This window comes from Amaranthus tricolor, chromosome 1 (genome assembly GCF_026212465.1).
Source record: "Amaranthus tricolor cultivar Red isolate AtriRed21 chromosome 1, ASM2621246v1, whole genome shotgun sequence".
In the NCBI taxonomy this organism is placed as follows: domain Eukaryota; kingdom Viridiplantae; phylum Streptophyta; class Magnoliopsida; order Caryophyllales; family Amaranthaceae; genus Amaranthus; species Amaranthus tricolor.
In genome coordinates this window covers 12,613,327-12,632,022 of record NC_080047.1, presented here as the reverse complement: position 1 = coordinate 12,632,022, position 18,696 = coordinate 12,613,327, and the positions used below count along the sequence as shown (strand labels likewise).

The following is an 18,696-nucleotide window of genomic DNA, read 5'->3' as shown; positions in this document are numbered from 1 at the left end:
CACCTGGAATCTTTTTCGCTCTTTGCAATTTTGATTCGAAATCATGCTCATATTTCACATAATTTCTGAAAATTAAACCAACAATTCGAGAAGAAAAGGAATTAGAGTTTATACCTTTTAAAATTGTTAAGATTTTCACTAAATTAAAGATGTGAAAATTTATTTATCGCTCTCTAAAATTTTGGCTTGAATAAGATATTACTCCATGGAGCAAGCTTACAAAGGAGGAGGATGACATGTTGAATGTAGCAACAAGCACTAATCTAAAATAGCCGGTTTGTTTTTTCGATGGCCCATTCGCAACAAAATAAATGCAAATGTTCAATTATTTAAAATTTTGGAAAAATAACATAGAATAATCCAATCTTTTCGTGGTTTTCCTATAATAATCACACCTATTAATTAATATGAATAATCCTAATTTTGAGGGGTATTTTCCTAAAGTACACCCTATAACCGGATGACTTGTTAATAGCAAGTTTTATTTAAAAAAAATAAAAATAAAATCTCTATAAATGTTTAAAAAATACTAAAAAAATGTTTAAAAAATATTTAAAAAAAAATCTCTAATTTTAAATTAATTTTCAGATTACTTTTTAGGTGAATTGAATTTACCTATTATGTCAGGTTATCGGATTATCTAAATTTACTCTTAGCAAATACTGTAACATTAGGATTATTTATAGTTAATAAATAGATAGATTATTATAGGATTATTCGGGATAGTTTTCTTTTTTGATGCTTTGATACGATCTTATTTATTGTCCAATTGGCTGCAGTATGCAGATTGGTTTCTTAATTTGTTCATTTACATTTTCATCCTTCAATTTCATCATTCCGCTGTTGTTGATCGATTAGGAATTTCAGGTTAGGGTTTTCAATTTCATTATTCAGCCATTGTTGATCGATTAAGAATTTCCGGTTAGGGTTTTCAGTTTTGTGTTGTTATTAGGGAAATCATTCAATTCCAGCATAAAAGTTGTTGATTCCATTCCAGAAGTGGAAAGTCGAAAATCGAAAGTCGAAACTTTGTGGATCCATTCGTTCTCCTCACACAATCACACTACTGCAGAAACATCTGACCTCCGTTCGCCAAGGCAAGAATCCCTTCCTCTTTCTTTCTCAATTCATCTTCCTTGTTTTGCGCTTAACTCTGATAATTTATTCACTGTTTTTTTGTGAATTGTTTGCTGCTATAAAATTTGCGCTCTTTATAATTTCGAAGCAGATCTGTATATATTTGATAGAATTTCCGGACGATTGTTTCCCGTATCAGTACTCATGGAGTTTTTCTATGGCTGGTAACAATTTTTAAGGTTTTGGGGAATGCAGAGGCGAAACTTCGTAAAATTCTGGGAGGGGCAAAGCTAAAACAGTAAACTAAGACGATTATAATGAATTTATTCGATTGTTAAATTGATTATGATCAAATCAGATTAAGATTTTAGTGTCTTCAAGTTTTACATTCCGGCCTTTTTTCTGACTGCTTGTCTCTTCGTTGTTTCAATACAGCAAGATTAAGCAGATATGAGATCAGGGTACATACACTTCTCCAACAAAAAGAAAGCAGGGAAGGGGACAGCTCCATCTTTGGTTGATTTATGTGTTCAGATTGCGATAGATAACATTCGGTACATAGGCAATGTTGGTGCTACAGATTCACATCTTCTTGATCGTATTTTACCCCATTGTACAGTGGATCAATTGATGCATATTGAGAATGCTACAGATGTAAGATGGCAAATTTTATCTTGATCTCTTGTGTCTTTTTTTCTTATCAGGGCTTACATTTTCTATCATTTTGATATTGCTGTAGGAGAGAGATCTAAGTCCAGTCACTGATAAATTATGGAAGAAATTTTATGGGGATAAATTTGGTGCTAAGAGCATAGAAGTGGTAATGGAAAGAATGAGAAAATTTAAGGTGAAATATAGCTGGAGACAGTTGTATCAGGTATTTAATATTATACATCTTGATGTGCTTCTATTATCTCTTATTATGTTTGGCTTCCCTTTTGGTAAAGGCTCAGTCATAAGTGAGAAGCAACTAGCGTTATCAACACAGGGGTTTGACTATATATTTGATATATTCTAATATCAATTGTCTTGCTAAAAATGAAATGCTATAATCATTGAAGCATTTAAAAGAACAATTATTATTTCAACCATTTTTCATTAAAAATTTAAACTCGTTATTGAAAATATGCTCAGTGCCAACATATTCAAGACGATTCTGGTGATTAGCTTAATTGCTTGAAAAGTCCCTTGTTTACTGTGCTATTCTAAATGACGCTTTTCACATGCAGGCGAAATTAAAGGATCAGGATGAAGCTCAGAAAAAATCACTAGAGCGACTAGCACAGTCTTTCAAGAATGAAAATGCCCGTAAGTCTTTTATGCTCAATCATGTCCTTTTTCTCATATAGTTTATATGGAGGTGTAAATTCAGTTTATTCATTTATTTGACTGTAGGTAAGCAAAGTCGTCAAATCCAGATATGTGCAAAGGTTCCACCATCATCCAAGAAACGAGCTTTTGGTGGAGGTATCTTCACTTTTTTAATCATTTACAATTCTCACACTCTAAGTTCTTTGCTTTGTCCTCATTAGTTATCATATTTGATGTTCATGTCTAGGATTTGGAGAATCGAGCTTTGCCAATGTCAAGAGCAGCATAATGAAGAAGGCGAAAATTGAATTGTTTAAAAGGTATGCCCGAAAAATTGAATGTTTTTCCGTCCTATATCACTAGTCGGCCTTATCAAAAAATTATCTTAAAAATACCTTTGTCATTATCAGGAAGATTAAACAAGAAGCTTCCAACTTCCACTGATTTTCTCTGAATAATGCCAAATTTTGTTTAAACATGTGTTGGTGTTTACCTTCTTATATCAATAACTTATGTAATGATGTCCATAATCACCTTCTAAGTACAATTCCTCTGGGTTTGCGACTAGTAAAGAGGATTGATACTCAGGGATTGTATTTGTTTTCTTTTCATATTTCTCAATTTTATTGCATTATCTATAACTATTACTAAAACAAAACACACTGACATCATGACTATTTAATATAGCTTACGTGTCACAATCTTAATAAAAATTTTCCCTCCAAAACTCAATGATGATGTCATTGTTATTATGGTTAATATTTTTATTTTTGATTTTATAACTTTCTAACTATGACTATAATATTATTCATATTGATTGATTATATTGATTGATTTTATATTTTTAGGTTACATCATTTAATGTATTAGAAAATCATATATTTATTTTAGTTTTTTCAAATATTTATAAAATCTTATCAATTTTATTCATTAAATGAGTATTATTTAAGTGTATTGGATATTTTGAGATGGTTAAAAGATAATATACTTTTATTAGAAATTTTTATTTATACTATTGGTTACCTAAATGCAATGCTTAATTCTTATATGATTTAGGTTATGACAATCTTTATGCAAATCATTTATTATTTTTTATGACAAACAAATTATTTTTTAAAAAAAATTTTTATAAATAATTTTACATAAATATTTATGTTAAATTTGATTTTAAAGTGTGTTATTAATAGTTGTAATACTTTATATAAATTAATGTAATATTTGTTTTTGTTAGCATAAATTGTTATGTTATTTTTCTATTAAAAATACTCATGATTTTGCATTGTATACTTCATGTATGAACTATTTGCGCTTTTATTCAAAATAAACAAATAGAAGTATAAGTATAATTATATTAAATATATAATCAAATTTTTTGTCTTTATTTTTTTGTCATGAACTAAATTTTCACAATGATCTGCACGCACAATACAAAGTATGATACAAAACAAACAATATATGTAATGAGATATAACTATGATGTAAAAAATTTATTTCTTAAATTTTTAATTTCTTAAATGTTACATATATGTTGGAAAATTTAATAAAACCGTGCATCGCGCGGGCATTATCTAGTAGACATAGTAAAGAAATGTCTGAGCTTTTCGAACTCAATTTAGCAGAGCTATCTAGGTATATTCACCAACACTTCAGGACAACATGTCTGATCAAATATTTAAAAACTGAGCGGATGCCCAATAAGCTTTTGGGTATCCGTTTGCTAATTGTTTTGTCTCATTCGTGACTGGCATGCTCAACCTGAACAAACCAAAATAAAAACTTATTTTTTATGCTTCTCTAACAGCCCAGAGATGAGAAACCGGGCAGCTATAAGGAAAATAGGTGTACAGCAGCAGCGAAGTAACAGGTATAAATCTTATACCTGAGTCTTCTGTCATGTTTCCTGTAGTACTCCCGAGTCCTGATCTTGTCTCCATGTGCTTGTAGTATTCCGGGACCTCAAATTGATCGAGGGAAAAGCATCGGTTCTTATTCAAAATTTACCAATTAAGCAATTCGATGGGAATAGATAATGATTTATGGGTTATGAGGAAAGCAATTGTAAATATAAGTACGTTGAGGATGAAGCCAAGTATCAGCGTTCGAAGAGTATCTCACTATTCACTGCCAATTGCTAAACCTGAGTTTGAGCCACCTGCTTGTGATATGTGGCTTAGCTGTATATCCAGTATTGTAAGTACTATATTTTTTAAAACAATACCCTGTTCTTATCTTTTTATCAAGAATGATAAGCTCCATAAGTTAAGGTGCTCTTGATTGATCAACTTCTTAGTGTTCTATTTGTGGAGTCACAAAAAATGAATTCTGTGTTTTGATTATATTTTTGTAGGCAAAGTAAAGGAAAAGAAGGGGAGGGAAGGGAATGGTACGGAGGAAATGGAATAACAAGGGAAGTTACCTTGTTTATTTAGGAGAGAAAGAGAGGTTAATGTGGAGATTGTATTTTTTTTTACACTCATGGGGTTGAACTTTGCATATTGCAAGCGTTGGGTTGAACTTTAGGGCCGTTGGTGACATGAAAAATAAGGTTTTTGATAATATGACTATGTGGCGACTCGCGTATGTGGGAGTTTACGTGGCAGCACATGTGGTTTTTAACTTTTTATTCTTTTTTTTTAATTTTATGTTTATTTTAAACACAATTAATTCACAATATTTTGGCCCTCTTTTTATTAAAGGTCATGTAGCAGCAACACATGATCTCCTTCAGTCATCTCCATTAAACAGGGAATGAAATAGCTCAATCTTGTTTACTTATTACTGCACTATATTAAACATTTGTCCCATGAATGGATTGTTTAACTGTTCAATGCTCTAGATTCATGCATTAATCTCCTTTGGTTATATGATCTAGTCTCCAATTAGAAATTTAGAATCCATTAACATGTGATTTCTCAGTTCAACATGTGCTGCCTTTTTCTATTTCAAATAATTGTTATGAATCATGTCTATGGCAGAAACTTCTCGAGAGAATCTTGACCGCGCTCTCTTTTATGGGTATGAGTTGTCGCTATCCTTCCCTCTCCAGACCCTGACCATAGTTTTCTATGGGCAGAATACACTGGGTTTGATGATATTGATGATGATGATCCTTTAATCAACTAATCCAGACAATATGAATTTGAAAGAGCCCATGTTTCTTCTTCATGCACCTTCATGCACTACATACTGAGTGATCTAAGGGATTAGGGTTTTTCTAATCAAGGATTTTAGGATTTGGGATAATGGGGGAAGTAAATTCAAGCATGGTGAACAAAGAGCAGATGAATGGTGTGATGATAAGGGGGCAGGTATAAGGCTTTGCAATGACGTCAATTGACTGTATTTAAGTTTTATGTTAAATTATTTATCTAGAGATACTAATATATGTGTTAGTTAAGTAGGTTTAAGTTTTCTTTTGTCATAGTATTGATTAGGGTTTAAAACCTAGTATTTCCAATCCTCATTATTTGGTAAAGCTTTCTTATCTATGTCCGTAAGTTCAAGTCATCTAATCATCCTTTATTTGTTACCTTCCAAAGATCACTGGTAACGAATCACAATAGAAATATTACTCGCAATTAATTGTAGCAATTTAGCAATACTCGAACTGATCTAAGAAAAATTTTGACTTTAATAAATAAAATAACACAAACATATAAGTGTGAAGTGAAAGACACACCAACAACAAAGGCTTTATACAAACAAGTACAAATCACATGATGTAGTGAACAAGTATACAAGATTGAACCTCTTATACAAACAAAACAAAGAATAAGTGAACACTAAATATATAAATTCTCGCATCGAAATTTAAAATGTCACTAATTGAGTGAGAGAGTAGTATGGAAATATATATACATGTAATATGGTCTGTCCGCTATCTTCCTTCCTCCAGGATTTGGACCACGACTTATATTAGATACTGGGTTGATGTCTATGACTATGACTATATAGTAGATCTTATTCACACTATATATATCCATTGCCTGAATGCAAAACTTATCCACATGCAGCATATGTACATAAGAGATGTACTAAGATGAAGCTTTAGAGACTGTAAAGTCAAGAACCCAAAAGTTGATCTTCATAGGATCACTAGTAACACCCATAAATTCCCAACTAGAAAAAGAGTTGGAATTACCAACTTCTAAGCATGATTTATCATCAAAACAATACATCAACCTATACACATAATCAAAACTTCCAGTTATAGAATCAACAACTTTAAAATATCCCTTATTATTACTAGTATTATCATCACCAGCAACCAAATAATATGCATTAAGATCAGGCTTTTCTGCTCTTTTTACAGACCATTTTAAGGTATTTTTACATGGGGATTCTTTAGTATTAAAGTATATCTCAATGGGTTCACCAAGAGAAATGAACTTAGATTTTAAAGGAGATTTAAAGGTAATTGTTGTGGAAGGAATATTGTTTGTATTATCTGCCATCATATCATAATGACTTTGGATTACATATATGGGACATGATTTTGATGAGTCATTTGATGTTCCCCATGTTATGGGACCCTCGTCGGGCGCCATCATGTCGCGGATCATGCCATAACTCCCGCCGTTTACAACCCGGATGTGTCCCGGAAATAGTCGGCAGCGACGGTGGTGGAATAGGTGAGGGAGAGGAATAAGATGAAGGAAAGGGTGATTGGTGGTGTCGGAATGGAAGGAGTCATTTTGTTTTGTGTTTTGTTGTTTGAAAGTGTTATGTTGTTTTGAGAATTGGGTTAAGAGTTAGGTTTTTATAGACAAATTGATTCAAAGGTGTTACATCTATACACTTGATTGATGTCATGTATTTATAATAATAAAATACATAATTAATCATATAAAGGATAATTTAATTTTATAGTGATTGGCAAATAAATATTGTTAAAATGAAAGGAGTATGATTTATGTTATATAAATTATTCGTATAAAATATTGTTGGAATGAAAGGAATATGATTTATGAATTACGCGTATATAAAGAATAATTTTATAGTGATTGACATATAAAGTCAATGACTAATATATTTAAAATTAAGTTTGAGGTTATTGGTAAAGTAGTACAAAAATTTGTCTAAGAAAATACCACCACAATAATGAAAAAATTTTAATTTTTTGAGGTGTTTGTCTAGAATATACCGAATCACTCTTTAATAAATATTTTTTAAGAATTTATTTATCGTTTGAAAATTTATTTATTATTAGTTAATAATATAAGTAAGATAATTTTTGATTTCTTATATTTTATAATATACTCCCTATGTTCTATGTTCTTCTCATTAAGTATTTCATTCTAACTAAAGAAAAATTAAACTAAAGTTTTTGAAAGATATAGAAAAGATAAAATATTCATGTGAGATCTCATTAAATTTATCTAAATGTATATTTTTTTATCAAATAATTTTATAATTTTTTTATGATGCGTAATTAGAGATTTCGAGGTTAAAAAATTACTTTGAAAACAATTTAAAAATATATGGAAAAAACAAAAAAGAACAGAGAGTAATACGGATTTAACACTAGTTAGATAATATGATTAACATTTACTCCCTTCCCTACATCAATTTTGCAACAATGACAATTAGTCGGGAAATAAAAAAAATTGATAAAGTAATATTTATGAAATAGTGGAAGAAATAGATGGATGTTTGGATGAGATAAAAAATTTAGTTAAAAATGTAAAAGAAAATTTAATAAAAAGTATGACTCATGACCAAAAATTAAAAATAGGGCAAATTTAAAAAAACCTAATAACAAACTAAAAAAAATGAGGCAAATTTCATTGATAAAGTATCCAACTGTGAGCAACTAGCTAGGCTAGCAGTAGTTTGGTTGACTTTTAAGCATTCATTTCTTGTGTATTCATGGGGAAATTGTATGGGATTTTTAAAGTATTTTTTTGACCAACTTATGATAAAAAATATATATATTTCATTAGATGTAAACAAGCTTAAGAAGAAACGAGTTAGCTTAAAATAATTTCCATTAATTGATGACAAAACATTTGATTGCTTCAAGTAAACCTCAACTCATATTTTGTTTCTATTTCTTAAACCAAGGAGATAAGTTTCGTTGAATATTAATATTAATATATAAAATTATGCAAACTTTTTCTAGTAGTTGCATTCTTTGATTTTTGTTGCAAACTTTGACATTATTTTATTAATAATATACATTTTTTAAAAATAATCTTCAGCCAAATGTTTCTGCTAAAAAACTGGTATTACTAGTGGAAAAAAGTTCAATTGTTACGAATCATATGCTGCAGTTTCATTACAACGTTAATAAAAACCCTTCTAAAACCCACGAACATACTGCTTCTTCATTCTTCATCTTCTTCTCTTCATACAGTTGCTTCTAAAATCCTTCTAAAACCCACGAACATTACAATTGCTTCTTCGTTCTTCTCCCATTGTTGTCTTTCTTTAAGCTCTCAAACCCACAAACATCAAGTTCTTGTTCTTGTTCTTGTACTTGTTCAACCCACGAAATTAAGACTTAGTTCTTGTTCTTCTTTAAGGTATAATTTTTTAAAGCTCATTTAAGTGTTCAAGATTCATTGTGTTTTAGGGCTTAGTTTTTTTATACTAATTTTGATTTTGTTTTACATTGTATAGGTTACACAACCCAATTGTAGATACACATATCTAAACCCACGAAGTATAATTTTCATTTTAATTTTGTTTGATATTTTTATGTGTTTATATATTTGATGTTATAATTAGTTTGTTAAAACTTAAGTTCTTCAAGTTCTTAATTTAAGTTCTTTAAGTTGTTTGATTTTTAAGTTTTACATTTTTTTCAAGTTGATGTTATAATTAGTTTGTTAATTATTTTGATATATGTGTATTTTATTTACTTAATATGTATGTTAGTTTGTTAATTAATTATGTATATAGTTTACTTTTGTATATGTATGTAGTTTAATTATGTATGAATAATCACAATAATTTACTTATGTATGTAGTTTGTTAGTTAATTAAAATATACATAATTTTAATACTTAAAATAATATAAACATTAAATAGGGTTAAATAGGGTAAATTTGACCGGGTTAATTAGGGTTAAGTGTATATGTAAGGGTTTTTATTATGTTTTTTAAGTCATGTGCAATGCACGTATAAATTAAATCTTAAATTAATAGACAAAAAATGTCATTAAATATTTTTTCTTTGCTATTAAGAAGAATTTTTGAGTTTGTTTAAAATGATACGAATAACTGAAATAAAAGTAAAAAAATAAAATTTTATTTAAAGTTTATTTGTAAACAGACTATAATACTTCAATTTAATTTTATTCGAAAACCAACCTAAAAAAAAGAATATATTATAAATTTATTTATTCAAGTTTCATTTATCATGTTTGTACTTGCATGCACTTACACAACAAAGTCAAAAGCCCAAAAATTATTTTTCTTAGGTTCAAAAGTGATGCCTAAAACTTCCCAATTGTAAAAGGAATCTGAATTACCCACTTCTAAACAAGAGTTGATTTTGAAACAATACATCAACCTATACACATAATCATTCCTATTTTTGGGAATAACAACTTTGAATGAACCCTTGTAGCGAGGATTCTTGTCACCTGCAACCAAATTGAACGATTTTGCTGCCTTTGCTGGTTTTACGGACCATTTTAATGATTTTTTGCAAGGAGAATTTCTGGTATTGAAGTATATATCAATGGGCGCACCAACAGGAATGAATTTCGAATTCAAAGGAGAACGAAAGGTAATCGATGTATAAGGAATGTTGTTTGGAGCATCTGGCATCATATCGTAATGACTTTGGATTACGTTAAGCGGACATGATGATCGCGTATGGTTTGATATTCCCCATGTTATTGGACCTTCGTCCGGAGCCATCATGTCGCGGATCATACCATAACTTCCGCCGTTTACCACCGGTTTCCCGGTTGAGTCTCGGAAATAGTCGGCGGTGGTAGAAGCGGCGAGAGAGAGGAACAGGATGAAAAGGAAATGAGTCATTTTGTTTTGTGGTGTTTTCTTTTTTGAATTGTTCGATGATGATTGAATTGTTCATACATGATTATGATTTATAAAGTATTTATGAAATCGAAGTAATGGTATGAACTACTGTCAGAAACTGGGAGTATTTTGGTTGACTTTGAAGATTGTTGAATTGGTAATTGGTTTTTTTGGGTGTTTTCTGACCAATTTCTGGTAGTAAAGCATTTCCATGGATGTGAACAAGCTTAAAGATGGAACCTATTGGCTAATGGCCGATCCATTGTTTTTCGGTAAAAATTAATGAAAAGAAAATTAAGTTAAAAAATAAGACAAAAATGTATAGATTATAAAAGTGAGTGTCACTATTGTCAAATGTAAAATTAATGGGACATAAAAATAAAAAGTAATGTAAATTGAAAAGAATAGGGAATAATATAGTAATCCATTACTCGATCTTGAAACTTGATTTACAACGTTGATGACCATGAGGATAAACTTGATTTATAAAGTGTGAATTTATCAACAAAATAAACTTATTATAAAGAAAATACTTAAAATAAGCTTCGAGAAATTTTAATTCTCAAAATAAGTGCCTCTTTGTACGAGCCTGAGGTCAAGTATATTCCCTGCTACTAATAACGAACAAGGAAACTGGAAAAAAAAACTTCGTTCGTTATTACCAATTGCAAACAAAAGAGAAATAACGTCATAAAGTTGAAAAGGACAAAAAAATAAAACTCGGATATGAAGACGCTTATTTTGAGAATTAAAATTTTTCGAAGCTTATTTTGGATATTTTGTTTGATAATAAGCTTATTCATTTCAAATTTTCTCAAAGTGTTTGGCGATTTTTAAGGGTTTGTTGATCTGAAGAATCGAGTAGCAATATAGTTTCAGAATTGGGTCAAGAACAGCGGTTGCATGAGCTTGAAAGAAATCAATCATGACCACCAAACTCAATTTTACTGAATTTATTTATACTAATTCAAAGATCATATTAAACAACCAAAACTGCTAACCTATTGACTGAAATGTTTTCATCCAATTAGAAGTAACAAACAATCATAGAAGGAAGATGATTTAACAATTGGCTGCTACAACAGGTATCTAGGGAACCCGCAAAAACGCAGGTCAATCTTCTATATCCTTGGTTAAGGCATTAGAAACCCTCATTTTTTCGGTGGTTCTGCCTACTACATAACAGTCGTCTGCTCTTGTAAGTTCCCAAAAGCAAACTCTGCAATGTCTTCTTGAAATGCTGGCAACGATCCACATGATCAGGCCTCATTTAAACAGTAAGTTTACGACTTACGATGTAGAACCATTCGTTACGATTGGGGGGACAAAACTGTGACCTTCGAGTGTGTGCTCAAAAGTATGTCCAATCCTAAGCAATTTCTCCTGCAGCATATATTTACAATCGATGACTACAGGTGGAAAAGCATTTCAATGACACAAAATGACAGAAGATATTGAGCGAGTCAATGGATTACATCTCTTCCACATCTAGGGGTGTTTAATGGGCCGGACCCTCATTTTGAGCCTGGGGATTGTTAATATTTTTCAATTTAATTATTATAAATTGATAAATTGGGATTAAAATAATTTTTAGTCAAAAAGGGCCGGGCTGGGCTTATTTAAAGCCCATATTAAGTTTAAAGGGCCCTTATCCAACCCGGCCCATATTACATCAGACAATTGAACAAAATGCCTGACTCCTAAATTACTGAAGGTTCAGGTCTGTACCTCATCAAATGCAGCACCTATCATCTGTAGACCAACAGGAAGACTGCCAGGGCCACCTTCGGCAAAACCACAAGGCAAGGTCAAAGCTGGTAAACCGGCCAAGTTCACATTGACCTGAGACAATTTGCCAAAAAATTAAATGTATACAAAACATCAGCATCTGCATTTGCTTGTTAATTAGCTTAATCTTAAGAAAACATAGGCACGCAAATAAAAAAAATGTCCCTTATTTCGAAGGGCTGAAGATTTACAATTTTTTGGCTGTGGATTATAATGGGCTATTACAATGGCGCCCATTGAATCATGTACGCTTCTTATTTATGTGAAGTTGGTTATGATGTTTGTTATCAAGGGTTAACCAGAAACAACCACTTTGTCATCACTTACAAATGTAAGTTTGCATACACTCGATCTCCCCAAACCCCATCTTGGTGCGAGTCACTTAATGGCATTGGCATTGGGGTAATAAAATGCTGTTGAACAAAATAAGAAAAAAAAAAACAATCAAACAGCCCCCAAACTCAGCTCTGTAATATAGTTTTTTTACAATGAAATAATGATGCATGCTATGAAACTCAAATTATAACGGGAAAAAATAAATAAGTATTGGGAACTTCGGCTTACTGTCATAATGTCACCAGCATACATAGCCAATGGATCATTCTTCTTTTCACCTGTGGATGTCAGCAAAGCAAAAGGCAAAATTTTCAACAAAAACATAACCAACTATTAAGGAGACTAAACAAAATGCCAAAGCACTGAGCACATACCAATTTTATAAGCAGTAGATGGTGCAGCAGGTGAAATAAGAATGTCGTTTTCATCCAGTGCAGCTTTGAAGCTTTTTTGTACCACAGTTCTTACCTGGAAAAAGATAAATATCTTAAAATTTGTCTTGAATATTTAAAGGGACTTGAGTATTCACGTAAAAGATTATGCAACTGCTAAGACTGCAAGTGCTTGGAATAATGAGTGGGTTTTGATCTGTGTCGTTCGAAAAAGTGTATCCAGCAGGAGCCAATACATCCAAATATAAGTCCTATGATGATTACCCACAGGAACTATAGCCACACAGCTCCAAACAATGTCTTTGTGACGGAGCAGTGTAACATAATTCGAAAGCTAATTCGCTTTTTGAATTTGCGATTCACTCAAATTTGCCCAAAAATTGCCCAAAACCGACCAAAATTCACTTTTTTAATTCGCAATGATATTAGCGAATTATGTGATACTATGACGGAGAAAACTAGCATCTACAGTAGTGATTGAGGACAACCAACCTAATTGCTTTAGAGTGTGAAATCACATGAAGGCATAAGTACTAACGGCCCATTTCGTTGTTGTTATTAAATGGTGGGAATAGTAATTAAAATATTATGTAATGTGGCTAGGAAATTATTTCACAAGCTTTAATGATCATGCATTCCCTACTCTAATCATTTCTTTTTCTTCACAAAATTCATTCCTATTCATTACCGCTCAAGAAGTTGTTTTAAGGTAGAAATGAAACATTGTGAGGATAAAAGCTTTGTTTCCATGGGAATTACAAAGCAAATTTCATTAAAATTAACACTAAAACTCACTTCCATCAATAACCTGTAATAACAGTAACCAAATAGCTCGTAAAATTTACAGAGAATTCTTATGTGGTGCAGCATTGGCAAATCATATTACAACATTTTGGAATTCTTAGGAAGTTGGCAAATCACTACCCTTTAATAACAGTAAGCAAATAAGATCTTCAGCCCAAAAAGCAAAAACGTAAGCCACATTTCGCATAATGTTAATTGGTAGGGAAATGTGTAGTAATTTTTTAGGAAAACCCAGACTGAAACATATATTTGAAGATAACAGCAAGAAGGGGAGGAATAATATACAAAACAATAGGATTTTAGTAAAAATAGAAACAAAGAAGCAAGACAAATATACCTGTTGCGCACGTTTGTAGTATGCATCATAGTAACCAGCAGAAAGAGCATATGTTCCCATCAATATTCTTCTTTTCACCTACAAAAATAAAAGAGGTGATTGCAGATCATCATTAAGCACTGGTCTTGATGCTTATAATATCCTTTTGGCAATTCAGCTTAAACATACCTCAGCACCCAACCCGCTAGCTCGGGAACCTCCATATACATATGTCAACTCCTCTGCAGTTACCTGATTGCCATACCTACAGACAAGAATTTGTAGCATCACTGTCCATGCTAGTAAATAAAACTATTGAAACTTCAACGAAAAAGGAAATTCCCAGAAGGCCAGAACATTAAAAGAGTAGTTTTTTGCAGTCTATAAATACTCATTATTTCAATAAAACTGCACATCATAAACCAGCTCCTTCAAATACAATCGTGAAATAATGGACACAATCAACAGAATAGCTCACCTGATGCCATCATAACGTGATAAGTTGGATGATGACTCTGAAGAAGCAAGCACATAGTATGCTGGAAGCCCTGTGGAGAAAGAAGGCAGTGAAACCTAGAAATCGGAAAACAAGAAAGTTTTTCAACTGAAGCAGCCAATTAAATCACCAAATAAACAAAATTCTGAATAAGAGAAGTACTTCGGTCACACTGCAGCCGAGGTATTCTAGATGCGATGCAGCTGCACGAATTGAGGATACTACATTTTCATCAACACCACCCTCAAGAGTCTCACGGATTATACCAACTCTGAGTCCTTGGAGAGGCCTAGACTCCAGCATATCCAATGAAGTAAGCTGAGATGTGAATTCTGGAACTTCCTGGGAAGTACATTAAGCCGAAGCTCAGAATTCAATACATCTTCCACATAATTGTATAAAAACTATTCAAAAGTTCAAACATTAATTGCTAGGCTGCATAAAAGAGTCCAACTATACAAACATAGATCAAAAGTTATATAAAGAGAGCAATGGATTATTATAAAGTTATTTTGATTCCGTAATATATTTGCACTAAGCATGAACGAATATTTTATTTCATTACCTTAATGCCCATAAACATGAACCATGCACAAAGAAAAATGCCATTAGTTCATTTTAAACAATTAATCCAAACCGGTGTAACATAATCCACTAGTTAATTCGCTTTTTGAATTCGCGATTCACTCAAAATGATCCTAAAATAGCCCAAAACTGACCATAATTCGGTTTTTTTTATTCGCAAGAAGATTAGTGAATCATATGACAGTGATCCAAACTCACTATTATGCCATAAGATGCATGTGGAGAATGACATTTTTGTATCCAACCTAAAAGTTCATTACATAAGAATCAGATATTTAGAATCTTCTCTTCTTTATCAGATCGTTATTTTTGCATAGGAAGCTTTAGTCAAAAAAACTGTTCAGAAAGAACTTATAACTCTTTGTTTACAGAATAAAATGAATAATGGATCCTTACTCGCATACTGCTAGTTGAATCATATCTATCATGTCCAGCAATTGCGTGAAGAAGAATTCCAGCATCAGCAACGGAAGTACCAAAACATCCGATAACATCCAAGGATGATGCATAAGCCACAAGCCCATATCTTGAAACACGACCATACGTTGGCTTCAATCCTACAACTCCGCAAAACGATGCAGGCTGTCTGACACTTCCACCGGTGTCACTTCCCAGAGACACCACACACTGCCTTGCAGAAACAGCCGCAGCTGAGCCGCCAGATGATCCACCTGGAACACATGACTCATCCCAAGGATTTGCAGTCACCTATGGATGAACAGATGCAGGACCTGAGTAAACCAACCCAATCATCATAGAGAAATTTTAAAAAACAAGCCTAAATAGGCTAAATGAGACTAATGTCGCGGTTCACACCATTTAGATTACAACATTTTGGTTTACAAAATAAATTCCAATTACTTTGAAAAGATTTCCAGAGTAAACGAGTAAATGTGTTATATAACAATCTGAATCACAAAACTTTGACATCCTCTATATACTAACACTTGTGCAAACATTCAGTGCAAATTGATCACACATTACTGAAAGGATGAATACTAACACTATCACAAGTGAGCTATGCTGCCTCGAAGTCCCTTCGAATTTCAAGATGGAAAACACAATTTTTCAGTACAAAAGTGTCGAAATTTTGTTTGTCTCTAAGAGGGAAACAAAGGTTAAAGATTTTTTCAAGGAATATCAAATGGAAGGCCTTACATATTCCTAATTCTAACTTAATTTCTTCCCTTTCTTTCTCTCAATACATCATCTATCTCCTTGCCTTGCTTCATAAAACTAAACGTTCAGAAATGTAGCTTAATTTATAATTTACAGATTTCTACAAACACATTTTCCCCCTATTCAATTCATAACAGTTGCAATCTGCCATCTTTCACAACATATTCATCCAAGGGTGTGTATTATGGATAGTGCAAGGTCCTCCACTGCACAAGGCCACCTAAATTAAAGCCTCAAATATTAGTTTACATTTTCCTTTAGTTTAGTTACTCATTTTTAGGCTCAAGCTCAAAATTTGTAAAATATTTAACATGACCTAAAAAATTTGTTGTGTATTTTTGCTCCGTCTTGCTATCAAATGAATCATCATCATCATCATCATCCTCCTAATGAATCCTGCCCAAAGCAGGGTCTGAGAAGGCAGACTAATACGAAGTCAGAATTGAAGGAAAGTATTCATATAGATTATAGACCATTTCAATCAAATGTCACACATGATCATAACATTATATGATAAACATAAACAAAAAATATTCGATCTTTGAAAACCAAAATTAAACAAAAAAACCATAAATCAAACCTGAAAAGCTGAGCCTTCAGTAGTACTACCCATTCCAAATTCATCCATATTAGTCTTCCCAACAACAATACCTCCCAACTCTCTCACTTTCTTTACAGCAGTTGCATCATACGGCGGTCTATACCCTTCTAGAATCTTCGAACCAGCAGTAGAAGGCATATCAGCCGTACAAATATTATCTTTAACACCAACCAAAACACCAGCCAACAAACCCACATCCTCATTTCTCTCAATCTTTTCATCAATCTCCTTAGCATTCCTCAAAACACTCTCTTCATCAGCTACATGTAAGAAGCTCCTGAGTTTAGGTTCAACGAGTTTGAGGCGAGTCAAGTAAGACTCAGCGATTTCGACAGCAGTGAGTTGACGGGTCAACAGCGAATGGCGAATTGAGAGGATTTGAGAAGTGGGTTTGGAAGATGGATTGATGGGTTGTTGTTGATTGTGATGAGATTGCGAAAGAGTTTGAGAAGAAAGACATTTGGGAGTGAAAGTATGAATGGGTTTAGAAGAGAGAATGAAATAAGGAGAACGATGAAGAAAGAAGGTTCTGTGATGGTGATTTGCAGTGGTGAGCATTTTATCTATTCCTTCACAGCTATGGCGGACTGAGAGGTTAGGGATTCAAGGATTGTTATCGTTTACTACCCTTAAAGAGGAAAATAGATAGACTTGTAGGAGTACTTTATAAGTTGTAGTCAAGTTTTTGTTTGGGTTTTAGGCTTTTAGCCATTGGGGAGATGGGATTTTTGGCTTTGTTGACATTGAGGTATGGAATGTGGATCATCATTATTATCATTATCATTATCATTATCATTATCATTATCATACTAGATGTTGTATTCCACTCGTAAAAATTATGACAGTTGTAAAATTTATTATAAGTTATGGAGAGAGATAAAAGATGACAATCCATACTCATAAAGGATAATGCAGCCAAAAAGTCTATCGATTCAAGAAAGACGCTCTTGCAACTATTAAAAAGACAAAAAGGGGAAGAGAGGCCTTCAGAATTCTTTTGAGCGAAGAACGGCATCACCTTGTAACAGAATGTGCCCTCCACGAGAGAGAATTAGTGAAGCTTAACTCGCAAGGCTACATCTTATTTACAACACAAGCTGGACCATTAACATAGTACATAATAATAATAGTAATAATAATAATAATAATAATAATAATAATAAACCGATTGTCAATTAGAGAATTTAATAAACAATTAGTTTAAAATCAGATATCGAAACAGATAAGAGACTGTGCTAGCGTCTTAGTGCGTCTCACTCAATTTCTTCTTGTATTTTGCAATTTTTTTAAATTGTCAAGATAATTTTTTACTTCTTCTTCAACTCCTTAGAAACTGTTGTGGGTATTATTTAGCGTATCATTTTGTGATTTTCTAAGAGACCTTAAACATATTAAAATGGTGGCGGGAAAAGTCTTTGAAATTTTTTTTGCCCAAATTTACAAAGGATATTATTGTGATTTCGGCCTCTACTATTGCCGCCTTAGGTTCTGCTTGAATACAGATAAGAGAGTGTTTGATAAAAAGAAATTGCATCTTGCTTTGCATCAGGTTCATGATCCAGCTCCGAACACCTCTTCATGTACTCGTTTTGCTTGTCCAGAGGCGGGGTCTCTTCTACTCATCTTCATCCATCCTACATCATCATGTGCTCGCTTTGCATATGTTCGGAGGTAGAGTCTCTAAGGGGTTGTTATATGTTCTATTATGTGTTTGACCCTTCGAGGATATTCATTTTCATAATGTTCGTCTATTTGTGTTATGAGCTCTGTTTGAATACATATGTTATTGTGCCTGAAATCAGTCTAAATCTAATTAGTTT

At 32.4% G+C, this 18,696-nt stretch overlaps 3 protein-coding genes across 4 annotated transcripts; 1 reads left to right on the top strand and 2 right to left on the bottom strand.

Annotated features, from left to right (window-relative positions):
• Window positions 1-723: 723 nt before the first annotated feature.
• On the top strand, window positions 724-6,039 carry LOC130823456 (uncharacterized). Of its 2 annotated transcripts, XR_009046586.1 has the most exons (10): window positions 724-867; window positions 953-1,097; window positions 1,513-1,731; window positions 1,817-1,954; window positions 2,307-2,385; window positions 2,473-2,544; window positions 2,636-2,708; window positions 4,190-4,252; window positions 4,333-4,578; window positions 5,364-6,039. XR_009046586.1 is itself a non-coding variant. In XM_057688076.1 (9 exons), exons 3-9 carry the CDS (start codon window positions 1,528-1,530, stop codon window positions 4,394-4,396), a joined length of 693 nt encoding a protein of 230 aa, XP_057544059.1. In that variant the 5' UTR covers window positions 724-867; window positions 953-1,097; window positions 1,513-1,527; the 3' UTR covers window positions 4,397-4,724. The 2 variants fall into 2 exon arrangements, 1 of the variants encoding a protein (XP_057544059.1); XM_057688076.1 differs by lacking the exon at window positions 5,364-6,039 and having other exon boundaries at window positions 4,333-4,724.
• A 3,731-nt stretch (window positions 6,040-9,770) lies between these two features.
• LOC130797209 (uncharacterized) lies at window positions 9,771-10,379 on the bottom strand. The gene has a single exon (XM_057659742.1). It carries the CDS (start codon window positions 10,377-10,379, stop codon window positions 9,771-9,773), a length of 609 nt encoding a protein of 202 aa, XP_057515725.1.
• Window positions 10,380-11,305: 926 nt separating this feature from the next.
• Window positions 11,306-17,597, bottom strand: LOC130819525 (glutamyl-tRNA(Gln) amidotransferase subunit A, chloroplastic/mitochondrial). The gene is made up of 10 exons (XM_057685326.1): window positions 16,856-17,597; window positions 15,493-15,804; window positions 14,674-14,853; window positions 14,494-14,588; window positions 14,205-14,280; window positions 14,037-14,114; window positions 12,878-12,971; window positions 12,732-12,781; window positions 12,108-12,221; window positions 11,306-11,762 (listed from the first exon to the last, which is right to left on the bottom strand). The coding sequence occupies exons 1-10, from the start codon at window positions 17,432-17,434 to the stop codon at window positions 11,670-11,672; spliced, it is 1,671 nt and encodes a 556-aa protein (XP_057541309.1). The 5' UTR covers window positions 17,435-17,597; the 3' UTR covers window positions 11,306-11,669.
• Between the last annotated feature and the right edge of the window lie 1,099 nt (window positions 17,598-18,696).

What these genes read in the sequence shown, in the direction of transcription:
- LOC130823456 (XM_057688076.1), top strand. Translation starts at nt 1,528, where the DNA reads ATGAGATCAGGGTACATACACTTCTCCAACAAAAAGAAAGCAGGGAAG. An exon ending in TTTCAAGAATGAAAATGCCC is followed by an intron (nt 2,386 to 2,472) that starts GTAAGTCTTTTA and finishes ATTTGACTGTAG; the next exon opens with GTAAGCAAAGTCGTCAAATC. An exon ending in GAAACGAGCTTTTGGTGGAG is followed by an intron (nt 2,545 to 2,635) that starts GTATCTTCACTT and finishes GTTCATGTCTAG; the next exon opens with GATTTGGAGAATCGAGCTTT.
- LOC130797209 (XM_057659742.1), bottom strand. Translation starts at nt 10,379, where the DNA reads ATGACTCATTTCCTTTTCATCCTGTTCCTCTCTCTCGCCGCTTCTACC.
- LOC130819525 (XM_057685326.1), bottom strand. Translation starts at nt 17,434, where the DNA reads ATGCTCACCACTGCAAATCACCATCACAGAACCTTCTTTCTTCATCGT. An exon ending in TCGGCTGCAGTGTGACCGAA is followed by an intron (nt 14,589 to 14,673) that starts GTACTTCTCTTA and finishes TCCGATTTCTAG; the next exon opens with GTTTCACTGCCTTCTTTCTC. An exon ending in CTAGCGGGTTGGGTGCTGAG is followed by an intron (nt 14,115 to 14,204) that starts GTATGTTTAAGC and finishes TTATTTTTGTAG; the next exon opens with GTGAAAAGAAGAATATTGAT.